General features: G+C 50.2%; 1 protein-coding gene across 1 annotated transcript in view; it reads right to left on the reverse strand.

The window, feature by feature from the left end:
- Positions 1–205: 205 nt before the first annotated feature.
- Positions 206–15,982, reverse strand: part of cyb561 (cytochrome b561) — a 33,173-nt gene continuing 17,396 nt past the window's right edge. Inside the window, exons 3-6 of the mRNA XM_067969116.1 lie at positions 12,844–12,942; positions 11,692–11,795; positions 10,007–10,164; positions 206–7,817 (exon numbers count right to left, since the gene is read on the reverse strand). Coding sequence (XP_067825217.1) covers positions 7,616–7,817; positions 10,007–10,164; positions 11,692–11,795; positions 12,844–12,942 — 563 coding nt within the window. The 3' untranslated portion in view covers positions 206–7,615. The remainder of the gene's footprint in view (positions 7,818–10,006; positions 10,165–11,691; positions 11,796–12,843; positions 12,943–15,982) is intronic.

The following is a 15,982-nucleotide window of genomic DNA, read 5'->3' on the forward strand; positions in this document are numbered from 1 at the left end:
GTGAATCTTTTTTGCACCTTCTCCAATGCCTCTACATCCTTTCTATAGTATGGAGACATGTTATATGTGCACAATACTCTTGAGTTTTAAACCTCACTAATTATCGAAATTACAGCTCAGAGGGAGGGAGGTCTTTGAGTCTGTGTTGGAACAGCTGAACAAATGGGTCCCCCGAACCTGCAGGTTGGGAGCACAGGGACACAGGTTTGATTTTTGCTGCAACATTTATTCAATAATCTAACAATATTACACAGAACAAAGTGCACAAATAAGTATTTAACCAACATACACACATTCCCAGCTGAAACCATTCACAAAAAAAATAAACAAACAGATGTTGGGAGTCCGATTTCCCTCTTCATCTTCTGCTTTCATAGAATCTGTTAACTCGTGGTCAGGGTACTTCATATTTAATAAATTAATCGACAAACATCATGTAAGATCCTTCAGCCTACAATACTAGAGCTGGGCTCATCTTGTGAGGTTCAGTGTGCAGTCTCACTACCAGCAGCGAGCATGGTCGCAATGACAGGGCACCAATGGTTTAGCCTTGTCATTCCAATCCATGTTTGCCACTAAAGACCCTGCTCCCGGATTCCCGCAAAACTATCCCAGGGTTTTCTTAACTTGCACAAACAGGACAGTCGGAAGGATTTATATAAATTAATAAAAAAAAACAGAAAATGCTGGAAATACTCAACAGGTCAGGCAGCATCTGTGAAGAGAATGAAGGAGTTAACATTCCAGGTCCAGACCCTTTCACACACTGATGATGGGCCTACACCTTAAATGTTAACTTGTTTGCTCCCTCCACAGGTGCTAGCTGACCTGCTGAGGGTTTCCAGCATTTTCTGTTTCTGTTTCTGTTTCAGATTTCCAGCATCTGCAGTATTTTACTTCTTCCATTTCTATAAATGTAAATACTTCATTTAGTCATTGCTGTACTTTCCCTTGCTGTGTGAGACACAGAATAAAGCTCCATCTGCCCTGTCCCAAGTACAAGAAGTGTTAGATACAGAGTAAAGTTCCCTCTACACTGTCCCATCAAACACTCCCGGGGCAGGTACAGCACGGGTTAGATACAGAGTAAAGCTCCCTCTACACTGTCCCATCAAACACTCCCGGGGCAGGTACAGCACGGGTTAGATACAGAGTAAAGCTCCCTCTACACTGTCCCATCAAACACTCCCGGGGCAGGTACAGCACGGGTTAGATACAGAGTAAAGCTCCCTCTACACTGTCCCATCAAACACTCCCGGGGCAGGTACAGCACGGGTTAGATACAGAGTAAAGCTCCATGTACACTGTCCCATCAAACACTCCCAGGGCAGGTACAGCATGGGTTAGATACAGAGTGAAGCTCCCTCTACACTGTCCCATCAAACACTCGCGGGGCAGGTACAGCACGGGTTAGATACAGAGTAAAGCTCCATGTACACTGTCCCATCAAACACTCCCGGGGCAGGTACAGTACAGGTTAGATATAGAGTAAAGCTCCCTCTACACTGTCCCATCAAACACTCCCAGGGCAGGTACAGCATGGGTTAGATACAGAGTGAAGCTCCCTCTACACTGTCCCATCAAACACTCCCAGTGACAGGTACAGCACAGGTTAGATACAGAGTAAAGCTCCCTCTACACTGTCCCATCAAACACTCCCAGTGACAGGTACAGCACGGGTTAGATACAGAGTAAAGCTCCCTCTACACTGTCCCATCAAACACTCCCAGGGGCAGGTACAGCACGGGTTAGATAGAGAGTAAAGCTCCCTCTACACTGGCTGCCAGAGCCCGAATGATGGAACAGTGCCCTCCACTGCACTAATGTGATATTTCCATTTCCTGTAGCTTATTCTGGAGAGACATTGCCAAATTAGTACCCAACCATGTTCGGAATTGGATTAAGGCTCGCCAACCTCACTTCACAAAGGAAACAGTAACAGTATTACAGCAGATTTAGACTCTAATGGCATGTGACGTCTCTGGCTCCCCCCCCGCCCCCACCGGACCCCTGCGCCCGGAGTTAATATCTCCTTGTTGAGTTGATGTGGGACAGTTGAAGAGGTAGTTCAGGGACTGTTGATGTGACACCAGTATGAGTGACCTTTGCTGATTGGTGCAGCAGAAATGGCCAGACCCACACTTGTCCTGGCCTCAAACTGGGATTGTCCCCGACTGTGCCCGTCTGCCATCGTTTCCCCATTTCCCGTGTTGTGGTTCCGGAGTGAGCTTGTGGATTGGGACAATGTGAGGCCTACACCCAGGCTGATCCACTCTCCCTGGGAGTTAGAAGCAGAGTCTGGGTGACCTCTCCCTGACCCCGGAGGAAGCGTAGTGAAGCGTGGAAACTGGAAATTATGGAAAACAAAAAGTTTTCAAGAGGAGATGGTTTCTCTATATGTTGGGTATAGGGTTGCCAACCCTCCAGGATTGCCCTGGAGTCTCCAGGAAATTTAATGGTTAATCTCCAGGACACTGATGCAAACCGGGGAAAAAATCGTAGAGGCATTAAAAAAACTTTTTAAAAAAATTTTCTTTGACACTCTTATATTGGAGATGGGAAAAAATGGCTGTTTTGTGATGGCCAAGGTTCATCCAGTCAGGCGATGGAGAGTCTGTTCGCTTTCCAATTGGTCGTGGGAAGGCGGACACCGCGAGGATGGGTGTGTCGGGCGACCAATGGCTGGAGCGTGGGGGCGGGGTGGTTGGAGACGGGAGGTCATGTGACGAAATCTCCAGGAATACATCCAACCAGGGTTGGCAACCCTCGGGCGATGGGAAAGTCTTAAGTATTTACAAAGCTGGAAACCCAAGGAAAAATTCACTGAACAATATCCTTTGGCAAAGGCGGTGTAAGCAAAAAGTATTTGAGACTCACAGTTCACCGCGGCACTTTGAATCACACTGGGGTCATTTTAACCCAACTCCCCCGGTGGGAACTGGGCAAGTTCCAATCAGATGCCCATTTTACACCCGATTTTGTGCCCCTTTTCCCATGGGGTGAGATTGGGCTAAATTTAGCCCACACAGAGTAAAATCGTCAAGTGAATACAAATAAATTTCTTGCGTTTAATACAGAAATGAGAATAAATAAGGCAGGTTAAAGGTTGTGCCCACAGGAGAGGCTTGGCATTGGGCCGAGGGTACGGTTTGTTACCCTCTCACTAATCAGTTGCTAGGACCACAAAAACAGACCTTCTTATTGATGATGCCAATGTTCCCACCCCCTGACGACAGGCCTATCTGGAGCCCAGCTGGTACAGTTCAGGGCTATTTCATCGAAAGGGGCTAAATGCCCACAGGGCAGGCATCACCCAGCACGAGAGAGGAAGCCAATGGGGCAGCAGTGGTTTGTGACACTGAGACTGGACTTTGAAAGCCTAGGGATTGTTGGAGGGAGGGAGAGAGGGAAGACTGAGGCCGAAGAGGAGTTCCACCGTCCTAAGGTCCTGGGATAGAAAGAGGAAGAGAAAGGAAACCTCACCTTAAGACGTTGTGTTAGAATTCCCTGGGGCTATTGGAACACTTGGGCCCAACGAATACGGGGAGATCGGGCGGGGAGAGGCACATGAAAGTTTTAGGGAATGAAGCTGGGCAGGTGGAACGAGGATCAGTGGGGGAGCATTTTGGTGGTAGTGATCATAATTCAGTTAAATTTAGCATAGTTATGGAAAAGGACAGAGATAGAACAGGAGTAAAAGTTCTCAATTGGGGAAAAGCCAATTTTATGAAGCCGAGATGTGATTTAGCAAAAGTGGACTGGAAACAGCTACTTGAAGGTAAATCAGTGTCAGAGCAGTGGGAGGCATTCAAGGGGGAGATTCAAGGGGTTCAGAGTAAACATGTTCCCACAAAGAAAAAGGGTGGGACTGTCAAATCTAGAGCCCCCTGGATGTCACGGAGCATACAGAGTAAGATAAGGCAAAGAAGGGATGCTTCTGTCAGACACTAAGAGCTCAATACTGCAGAAAGCCTAGAGGAGTATAGAAAGTGCAGGGGTGAAATTAAAAAGGAAATTAGGAAAGCAAAGAGAGGGCATGAAAAAATACTGGCAAGTAAAATTAAGGCAAACCCAAAAATGTTTTATAAATACATAAAGAGCAAGAGGATAACTAAGGAAAGAGTAGGGCCTATTAGAGACCAAAAAGGTAATCTGTGTGTGGAGGTGGAAGATGTGGGTATGGTTCTTAATGAATACTTTGCATCTGTCTTCACAAAAGAGGGGGGCGATGCAGAGATTGTAGTTAAGGAGGAGGAGTGTGAAATATTGGATGGGATAAACATAGTGAGAGAGGAAATATTAAGGGGTTTAGCATCTTTGAAAGTAGATAAATCACCAGGCCTGGATGAAATGTATCCAAAAGAAGCCAGGACGGAAATAGCGGAGGCTCAGATCCTCCCTGGCTACTGGGAACTGGAGAATTGGAGGACTGCGAACGTTGTACCGTTGTTTAAAAAGGGAGAAAACGATAAACCGAGTAATTATAGGCCGTTCAGTCTAACCTCGGTGGTGGGCAAATTATTGGGATCAATTCTGAGGGTCAGCATAAATCGTCATTTAGAAAGGCACAGATTAATAAAGGACAGTCAGCATGGATTTGTTAAGGGAAGGTCGTGTCTGACTAACTTGGATGAATTTTTTGAGGAGGTAATAAGGAGGGTCAATGAGGGTAGTGCGTTTGATGTAGTGTATGTGGATTTTAGCAAGGCTTTTGATAAGGTCCCACATGGCAGACTGGTCAAAAAAGTAAAAGATCCAAGGGAAAGTGGCAAGTTGGATCGAAAATTGGCTCAGTGGCAGGAAGCAAAGGGTAATTGTTGATGGGTGTTTTTGCGATTGAAAGGCTGTTTCCAGTGAAGTTCCGCAAGGCTCAGTACTAGGTCTCTTGCTTTTTGTGGTATATAATTAATGATGTGGACTTGAATGTGGGGGGCTTGATCAAAAAGTTTGCAGATGATATAAAAATTGGTCACGTGGTTGATAGTGAGGAGGAAAGCTGTAGACTGCAGGAAGATATCAATGGACTGGTCAGGTGGGAAGAAAAGAGGCAAATGGAATTCAATCCAGAGAAGAGTGAGGTAATGCATTTGGGAGGGCAAACAAGGCAAGGGAATACACAATAAATGGGAGGATACTGAGAGGTGTAGAGGAACAAAGGGACCTTGGAGTGCATGTCCACAGATCCCTGAAGGTAGCAGGACAGATAGATCAGGTGGTTAAATAGGCATACGGGATACTTTCCCTTATTAGCCGAGACATAGAATATAAGAGCAGGGAGGTTATGCGAGAACTGCATAAAACATTGGTTAGACCACAGCTTGAGCACTGTGTACAGTTCTGGTCACCACATTATAGGAAAGATGTGATCACGCTGGAGAGGGTGCAGAGGAGATCCCACAAACGGCAGTGAGTTGAATGACCAGTTAGTCTGTTTTTGGTGCTGTTGGCTGAGGGAGGAATGCTGGCCAAGGACACCAGGAGAACACAGAGAGTCCTCAAATGATGCCGTGGGGTCTTCAGTAGCCACCTGATCAAGTGGATGGGATCTTGTTTAACGTCTTATCCTAAGGACTGCTCTGAAATTGTGGCGCTCTCTCACCATCGGCCTAGATTATACACTCGGGCCCACAACCCTGGCCCAGAGATGGGCCAAAGTAGCACGGGTAGGAGACAGGGCAATCAGTCTTGATTTCAACACTGTGAGGTAGGTTTTCATCAGGACCCATTTTCAGGCCTCGGCTCGTGCTGCAGAGGCCTGAGGATCGCAAGAGATTGGGCCTTGGGGCCTCACCTACCTAATTGGGACAAGCTGCCAGTGCCTGCCGCGCCTCCACTGGCAGCTCGCTCCCCCGGGTAGGCTCTGGGGATCGCGGCCCACAGGAGTGTTGTGGAGCTGAGAGCCGTGCTCCTGCTCCTCCTCCTCCCGGCTCCATATTTTACCTACCTCTCGGTGGCGGCCTCTTGCTAGGCTATATGGTCGCCTGGAAAACCTGAGCGGAGCAGGCCGGTGCTGGCACTGTTGAGGGCAGCCCAATTTGGCACAGGAGTCCTTCAATGGGCGTTAGGCCCTGAATTGACATAGCCAAGGGTCTTAACGCCTGTTTTAGGCGCCCGCCCGGAAAGCCTACAAATTGGGCCCAACAAGTTTAGCAGTGGGCCGAGAGCCTACGTAGATTGGATGCAGGCTGTCCCACTGATAAATTGGTCGGTGTTGTGCCTATTTTACGCCCGAAAAATGGGCGCAATGCACTCCGATTTCCAACCCTGTGAGTGTGGAGGGAGGGGGGAAGAGATGGTAGGTTAGGAGTGGCATTGGTTCGACAGTTAGTGACCTCTCCTTGGGAGGGCAGGGATCATCAGGCACTGCAGTGATGGCCTCTCCTTTAAAAGCCCTACAGGGGAAGCAGTGAGCCACCTCAAACAGCCCACTGATTGAGAGAGTAGTCAGTCCCTGTTTGACTGATCACTGTCTGGGACCAGGTGACTGGGTGTATCCCACAGACTGTGTTATTTCCACTACAGTCGAGAGCTCACCCAATGGTTCACGTAGGTCAGACAGTTAAAACTGAACCATACAGACCAGGAGGGTTCAACTCCTGATCCGTGGCTTAGTCCACTGCATGGGGCCGTATGACTGGTCTCAACGTCCCCCGGGTTAGTGAGGGGAAAAATCGGCCAGGATTCCTGCTCCTCATCGCCATCCAGTCACCCCTGTTGGAAAGTGTTTAGACATCGAATGAGGACAGCACCTGGGCCTGCGATGAGGTCTCTTCAAAGAAAGAGTTGTGTTTATTTAGCACCTTTCACGACCACAGGATGTCCCAATAAAGTACATCTGGGGGTGCAGACAGAGTGTGGTCAATTCGAGGAAATTAATCAATCTTACCAATTTATTTGGACCGTTCTCAAAGTTCAGTCTACACCTCGGGTGTAAGGTTTAATTTGTTTTTTGTGCTTGTGAAGGTGAGGGATGTTGGTGCTGGGAATAGAGGGCTTCCCATTTCAGGCACCAAGTGCCACCACATCCTCGTAGGACAGGTACAGCACGGCCCCTTGCAAAGTCAAGCTCCCTCTACTTTGGCCTAACGCCATGCGCCAGCCCTGACCTCGAGAGTGCCCCTCACCGCACCAGTGAGCCATTGTTCCCGTTTCCCACACCTGCCTTCCTGGGATTGCCAAACTAGAGGTCCCGTGGGCCGAGATTGCCCAAACCCATTCCACATGGGGCCTTTACGGCCAGCGGACAGAGGAGACCTTCAGCCTGGACTGGATTAGGTCCCAGAGGAGACAGGCCCCAGTGAACTGACCCGCAGCATCATCCAGCTCCCCGGTGTAAAATGTTAATTGTTACCCCTTAATTCATCAAGCTTTTTTTTCTTCCACGTTACTGGGATACGATGGCCATTAAAGCACCCCAGACAGAATCTAATGGGGGGGGGGGGTGGGTGAGACAACTTAGCATTAAAGAAGAAAGTCAGAACAGGTCTTACTAACCAAAAAAAGAGACCGAGCAAGACATCAATGGACCCCTTGCTTTTCACAGTCCGTCACTCACATGGCATCACCATGGTTGTTATTTGTGTTCACTTGACGCGATTGACTTGAACTTTGACCTTTATTGTCCCTGTGGTGAATCAGGGCTGTCCCCCTCGGTCAGGGTTTTGAAATGCATGGAGAGAGCCTCCTCCTCGGGGTTTGTCACCCGCCGCCATTCGCTGCGCGTCACGATGTAACCGACTGTTATTCCAAAGCTGACCAGCACCAGGCCCAGCGCATTGGCCAGAATTCCCTGGGGCACGAACTTCGAGTAGGTGTCTCTGCAAGGGAAAGGGTTAAACCAATCACAAGCTGAGCCTTAGCGTCCGGTAGGGTCACCAACTCTGGTTGGACGTATTCCTGGAGGTCTCATCACATGACCTCCTGCCTCCCACCGCCCCACCCCCAGGCTCCCGCCATTGGTCGCCTGACACATCCATCATTGCAGCTGTCGGATTGTCGTAAAAAACCCAAATGATTCACTAATGTCCTTTATGGAAGGAAACCTGCCGTCCTGACCCGGTCTGGCCTATACGTGACTCCAGTCCCACATCAACGTGGTTAACTCTTAGCTGCCCTCTGTGGATATAAAAGACCCCACGATCTCAGGACATCCCAAGGCGCTTTACAGCCAATAACATACTTTTGAACTGCAGTCACTGTTGTAAAGTAGGAAATGCGGCAGCCAATTTGCACTCAGCAAGGTCCCACAAACACCAAAGAGAGAAATGACCAGATAATCTATTTTTTAGTGATGTTGGTTGAGAGACAAATATTGATCAGGACATCAGGGAGAACGCCTCTGCTGCTCTTCCAAATGGTGCCATGGGATCTTTTATATCCACCTGAAAGGGCAGATGGGGCTTCGGTTTAACATCTCATCCGAAAGACGGCACCTCTGACAGTGCAGCACTCCCTCAGTACTACACTGAAGTGTCACCCTTGATTTTGTGCTCAAGCTTTAGGAGTGGGACTTGAATCCATGACTTTCTGACTCAGAGGCGCGAGTGCTACCAACTGAGGTGCAGCTGACTCCCAGGCCTGATTGCACCCTGATCAGGACCTTGTGCTGGAAAATGTGGGTTGAAACACAAATTTAGGCTTCGGGCCTTCCTGCTGTTGGGATAATGCAGCCAGATGGCCTTAAGGCCTGAAGAACTTTGTTTGGGAGGAGCCACTTAACTTTGTGGCCTCCCATCCCTGGCTGCCAGGCCTCTTCACACCCTCGGATCCCTGGAATGAGGCCTACCAGCTTCTTCAGGCACCCCAGAAACAAACACTCGGGATGAAACCGCAGGAAAATGAGGTGGGGATGCCAGGAACTCCCCTCCCCCAACTGTGGAAATGGATGGCCTGTGCCGATATCAAGTACGGACCCAGCCCAGACCAGCCCCAAGGCGGGGAAGCCCTGGACATCCCATAGCTGTTCCCTGGGTAATACGACAAAAATCATCCCCCTTTAAAACAGAAGGAGATTGCTTGGACCAACATCAGCCACTATCAAGGGCTGCTGATGCCCTGAAGCCATGGCTCAGTTGGTAGCCACTCAGTCTCTGATCCAGAAGGTTGAGGGTTCAAGGCCTGCTCTGGAGACTTGACCACAAAATCTAGGGCTGACACTCCCAGTGCAGTACTTGAGAGAGCGCTGCACTGTCGGACGTCGTGAAAGACACTATAGAAATGCAAATTATTTTTCTGAGTCCCAAAATAGAAGCCTGAAAAAGATAAAATACCTGAACCGTACCAGTAAGATTAAATAACGAAACTTGCAAACTGATCTAATCTGACGTACAAACTGTAAAAAAAAAACAAAAGAACTGATCCAACTCAGTCCCAGAAAATAGACACCAGGAACAGACAATCCCAAAAATAAACAAAGGTTTATTCGTGAAGTGATGCTGGCTCATCACAGGGAGGGGGAGTGGGAGACATGGCCACCTCTGGCTGACCCGTTTATGCATGATAAGGTCACATAGGCTCTCCAGAACCAATCAGACTGGACTCAGTTCCTATTTTGCGCTAAATCAAGAATTTTATTTAAAGGGCCTGGTTCCTCCTGGAGAGCGGGCCTACAGGCAACAGGGACCCTCCGCTACCTCGCGAAAGTGGCTGTCCTTCACATGGGACCCTGGGCGGTGTTGGTTGGAGATGCTACTCTGTGGTGGTATCATGGCCGACTCCGATCCTGTCCTCACCCGCCACCCACCTGCAAACCCTCTCTAGCAGGGGTCACTAGACAGCCAGCAGGCAATTCTGAGCAGTGTGTTTCCCCCTTGCCTAAGCCCCAAGGCAATGAGGCCAACTTGTAGGCCTGTTACCCAGGCTGAGATCAGCCAACGTGGCACAGACTTGGAATTGAACCTACCACCTTCCGTTCCTTGTGCCTCATTTGGACACTGTGCCCTTAACGTGAGCACCTAGCATTGCTGGGACACCTGAGGAATACCCCATAATCCGCACTGGTCCTTACCTGATGGAGAAGAGCAGTTTCTCCGTGATCCCCATCAAGGCGGTCCCGATAGCCAGAATAAATAGTCCTAGCCCGAAGTACTCGTGGAGCGGTCGGTAGCAGGCTCGGAGAGCATAGGTCGACCCAGGAAACAGGAAGAACATCAGTCCCATAACCCACTGCAAAAGGAGGGCCAATAAAAGATGCTTTAACCTTTGACCCAATACTAACACAGCACATGACAAGCAAGGTACAAATAACACCTCAAAGGTGTCACCGCCAGTCAATGAGGAAGTAATGAGGTTATGGGGCACATATGGGATCACAACCCTCTTTGTACCTCAGTCCCCTCATCTCATCCTCCAATCCCTCCGTACTTCAGCCCCCTCCCTTTAGGTGCCATTTTGAAGTCCCCCAACAGATTCTCTATCCCTCCAACTATCCGCTTGTTCCCCTTTAAGTGCATGTATTATATTTACATGAATAGCCATATTCTCTTGCCTTATTTGTATTCCCCCATTTTCTGAAACACCCTCCCTAAACTCCCCTCTTTGTCTTTAAAAGCCTTCTCAAAACCTGTCTCTTAAACCGAGCCTTTGGTCCCCTCTCCTGACTCTCCCACAATGACCCATCTGTTCCTTTCTCCCTCACCACATAAATTCAAATTATCTGATTGGCCTTACTACTGTGGATGAGCAAACAGCAACCAGTGTGGTTGCTATGGTGAAATGAGAATGAACTGGCTTTTCTCAGTTACTAATATTACTTTGTTTATTCTGAGTACGACTGTTTTGTAAGTTCTATTCTCTGTTTGCTCAACAGCATGTGTGACCCGCCCTGAAACCAGACATTAGGCCCTGAGGACGGGTCTTTAGACCTGAAATATCGACTGACTGAGTTCAGTGTCTCCACAGAGGCTGCCGGGCCTGCTGAGCATTTGTGTTTTTGTTTGCAGATTTCCAGGGTCGGAGGTATTTTGCTTGTTGTTCATTAGGAGGTTCCAGTCAGCAGCCAAGGAACATAGGAACAGGAGAAGGCCATGCAGCCCCTCAAGCCTGTTTTGCCGTTCAATCAGATCGTGGCTAATCTATATCTTAACTCCATTTATCTGCCTCGGTTCCGTTTCCCTTAACACCCTCGCCCATCAAAAATCTATCGATCTCAGCTTTGATATTTTCAATTGATCCCCAGCCTCAACAGCCTTTTGGGGGAAAGAGATCCAGATTTCAAGGTGAGTCTACCCCACTGAGCAGCCTGTGAGGGGGAGAGGATGAGGGAGTGAAGGGCAGGGTGTGAGGGGGAGGTTGGGAATGAGGGGGAGGGGGTGAGGGAGTGACACAGTGAAGGGTAGGGAGTGAGGGGGAGGGGGTGAGGGAGTGACACAATGAAAGGCAGGGCGTGAGGGTGAGGGGGAGGGAGTGACACAGTGAAGGGCAGGGTGTGAGGGGAAGGAGATTTGGACAATGAGGGGGCGAGCGGGAGGCGGCAGGAGTGAGGGGGAGGGAGTGTGGGGGAGGCGGAGGGGGAGGGGTGACACAGTGAAGGTCAGGGAATGAGGGGGAGGGGTTGTGGACAATGAGGGAGTGAGGGGCAGGGGGAGGGAGTGAGGGGGAGGGAGTGACACAGTGAAGGGCAGGGAATGAGGGGGAGGGGTTGTGGACAATGAGGGAGTGAGGGGGAGGGGTGACACAGCGAAGAGCACTAACCTGTGTACAGAAGAGAATGACTGTAATGAGGCCACACCAGCTGTGCAGACTGTACATATTGGGGATATTTTGCGCTGCGTGATAACCAAACACAGCGAGCAAACCTAGGAGTGGAAAAAATACTCAATTAGGGTCCATACACTCCAACCAAGCCCACCAATCAGAGCCACCGACCCGTGTCACCAATCAGAGCCACCGACCCCTGTCACCAATCAGAGCCACCGACCCCTGTCGCCAATCAGAGCCACCGACCCCTGTCGCCAATCAGAGCCACCGACCCGTGTCACCAATCAGAGCCACCGACCCGTGTCACCAATCAAGCACTGAGCCCCATCTCCCACTGCCTACTTTTACCATCATAGACCGACTGATCGTCACATTCCAGCCGATTCCAGTCAAAATAAATTTTTGACTCTGACCCTGATCATCGCAACATAAAGAATTTTGATTCAGGCCCATCCACCATTCAGGTGGGAGGGGCCTCAGTCCAAATCGGAAGCAAAACAGCTTCATTTACCACCCAGCGACAGGGACACTCATTCACACGCAAATTCTCTCTCGCTGTCTCTCTCTCCCTCGTGCTCTCTCTCACCCATGCTCTCTTTCTGTCCCTCGTGCTCGCTCCCTCACGCTCGCTCCCTCACGCTCTTTCTCTCTCCCTTGTGCACTCTCCCTCGCGCGCTCTCTCCCTCGCGCGCTCTCTCTCCCTCCCTCGCGCGCTCTCTCTCTCTCCCTCATGCTCATTTTTCCTTTGTGCGCTCTCTCGCTCCCTCATGCTCACTCTCTCTCTCTCTCTCTCTCTCGTACTCTCTCCCTCCCTCGTGCTTTCTCCCTCGTGCTCTCTCTCTCCCTCGTGCTCTCTCTCTCCCTCGTGCTCTCTCTCTCCCTCGTGCTCTCTCTCTCCCTCATGCTTTCTCTCCCTTGCATTGTCTCTTACACACACATGTGCACTCACACATATGCACTCACACACGCACATGAGCACTTACACATACACATGTACTCACGCGCACACGTGCACTCACACACACGTGTGCGGTCACTCTCTCGCTCACACACACGTGCACTCGCACTCACCCACTCACACGCAGGTTAACACGCCCATTCTCACTTTGCACAGACTACTGCTGTCCTTTGCCACACTGGACTTACCAACAATGGCTGCCACCAGTGCGGTCAGGTGTATGGCTGCGTGCAGTATCTTCACTGTGGTTTTACTCTCGTTTTTGAACACTCTGTACACTAGGATTGCTGCAAGAGAGAGACATTAGATTATCAGAGACCCTCAGGAGAGGGCAAGATTGGGTGGGCAGCGATTGTTCCACATCTCTGATGATATTTTCATTGTTTTACTTGAGGTGGATCTGGGTGAAACATGGAATTTGGTGAATAACCATGATGTTAGCAAAGGAAACTGGGCCTGACTTCAGTCTCCCTGAGTGCTTATTTTGTACTTTTCTTGTTACTTAGATGGGTTTGAGAATATACTGTAACACACAGGCCGACCTAGAAAATCAGCAAGAGCTGAACGCCAGCCCTGACTATAGCCTCTGACGTATCAGCCCAAAGAGCAGGGTGGAGCACGGCCGTGGTCATAACAGGAGCTGCAGCGAACTCCAATGGGTCTCCTTTTTGTAATGAAGGGTTGGAGGGATTTACCCTCATTTCTTGTGTGGAAACTGCTGGCTCTGTAGCTATAGATTGTGACTAAATCTAATTTGTTCAATTGTTTTAAAATTGCTTCCATAGTTGTCACAGAGACTCCACTACCCCTCCCCTCCCCTCCCCTCCCCTCCCCATCCCACCCCTCCCCATCCCACCCCTCCCCTCCCCATCCCACCCCTTCCCATCCCATCCCACCCCTCCCAATCCCACCCCAACCCACCCCTCCCAATCCCACCCCAACCCATTCCTCCCAATCCCAATCCTACCCCACCCCTCCCAATCCCAATCCCAATCCCACCCCATTCCATCTCTCCCAATCTCACCCCACCCCTCCCCTCCCAATCCCACCCCACCTCTCCCAATCCCACCCCACCCCTCCCCTCCCAATCCCACCCCACCCCACCTCTCTCAATCCCACCCCACCCCTCCCCTCCCAATTCAAACTAATTCCACCCCACCTCTCCCAATCCCAATCTCAATCTGACCCCTTCCAATCCCAATCCCACCCCACACCTCCCCTTCCAATCCCACCCCACCCCACCTCTCCCAATCCCACCCCACCCCTCCCCTCCCAATCCCACCCCATTCCACCTCTCTCAATCCCACCCCACCCCTCCCCTCCCAATTCAAACTAATTCCACCCCACCTCTCCCAATCCCAATCTGACCCCTTCCAATCCCACCCCACCACACCCTGCCCAATCCCACCTCACCGCTCCCCTTTTCATGCGGCCATCCTTCGGGGAACAGGTGGCAACCGCTGATCTTCTAAAACTATCCCGAGAATGTACGCCCGCAGCAGAGCTCGATCCGCTGGATCAGCAGAGCCGGGAGTAACACTCGGGCAGAGCGGGGGAGCAATGCCAAGGGGCACTAGTCAGCACCTTCGGCAGAGGAGGGGAGAGAAAGGTCACAAGAAAATACAGATCTCTTAATCGAAGAGTTTGGGTCATTGCTGCAGTTGGACAGGGGGTGTGTGTGTGTGTGAAAGTTAGGTGGTACTGGGAGCAGAAGATGTCATTCTGGTCTCTGCAGTACCCTGAAGAGATGGAGCAGCTCTGAAAATCTATGAGCCTTCTGGCACATCCCCATTGTAAGTCGGGCAGGAGTGTGTTGGAAGGCCTATGAATTGGGCTGGGACCCGTCGCAAAGGTTCTGGTGGAGGGGAGGAGGGGCAGAACCTCAGCCCACCCAAGCGTAGACCCCCACATCTGAGGGGACACAGCTGGGGAAGTGGGGGGGGGGGAAGGGACTTGGCCCTGTCCTGAAACCAGCCAGGTGGCCAGTACGCCAGGTGAAAGGGGGCATATGGGCTGGTGGAAATGATGCCCACCTGGAGGTCCTGGCCTGGACACCTGAAGAACGTGCCAAGCTGCATAACGGGGACCAGCTTCCTCGTGAAGGGCACCAATCGGGCTGGCAATGTGTCAGTGCTTCCTAGGGACCATCTAGCAGCTGGGCTCAACACAAGACCATGTTTCTCTTTCCATCCCCCACTGCAGGATGTGCCTGTAGTTTATGGGCATAAGAACAGGAGTTGGCCATTCAGCCCCGGAGGCTGTCCTGCCATTCTATTAGATCATGACCGATCTGTATCTCAACTCCATTCACCCGCCTCTGCTCCATATCCCTCCGTACCCTTACCCAACAAAAACCTATCGCTCTCAGTCTCGAAAATTTAAATTGACCCCCTGCCTCTGCTCCATATCCCTCCATACCCTTACCCAACAAAAACCTATCGCTCTCAGTCTCGAAAATTTAAATTGACCCCCAGTACCCACAACCTTTTGGAGGAGAGAGTTCCAGATTCCCACTTCTCTTTGTGTGAAGAAGTGCTTCCTGATTTCACTCCTTAATGGCCTAGCTCCAATTTTAAGATTGTGCCCCCTTGTTCTGGATTCTCTCACCAGAGGAAATTGTTTCTCCATATCTACCCTATTGAATCCTTTTATCATTTTAAATACCTCGATTAGATCACCCCTCAGTCTTCTAAACTCAAGGGAATACAAGCCAAGTTTATGCAACCTGTCCTCATAATTTAATCCTTTAAACTCTGTACATTGTGGCAAAGCTGCGCTGCACCCCCTCTGTGGCCAATATGTCCTCCCTGAGATGCAGTGCCCAAAACTGAACATGGTACCCTAAATGGAGTTTGACCAAGGCTCTGTGCCACTGAAGCATAACTTCCTGAATTTCATATTCCAACCACTTTGAGATAAAAGCTCTTTGGACCTGTCCACTAGCTTTTAGTGATGGCATCCACCACCAACGTAGAAGAGGGAACTCCCTCCAAGTCCCGGCTCCTCCGGCAGGGGGCAGGAGGCAGTGTCAGAGGCTCCTGGTGGACAGATTGCTGCACTTTCACCAGGATCAAGGGCCTGTGGTGAACTCGTTGATCACACTGTGTTAGTTTGTGTTTTTGGAGCAGTGTTGTGAGGCAGGCAGGTGTGTGTTGATGAAAGGGAGGGGAGCTTGGATTTGCTGAGTGTCGCGTTTCGAGAGTTGCAGTTTCAGAGTAAGGCACCATCTTCCTCGCCATCGATTTGGATGTTACGGGGGAGAGACTGCAGTCAGCTCACAAAGGGTCAACAGGAAATTCTACTGGGCTCCAAAGAATGGATTAACAA

Source organism: Heptranchias perlo, chromosome 30 (assembly GCF_035084215.1).
Source record: "Heptranchias perlo isolate sHepPer1 chromosome 30, sHepPer1.hap1, whole genome shotgun sequence".
NCBI classification, from domain to species: Eukaryota; Metazoa; Chordata; class Chondrichthyes; order Hexanchiformes; family Hexanchidae; genus Heptranchias; species Heptranchias perlo.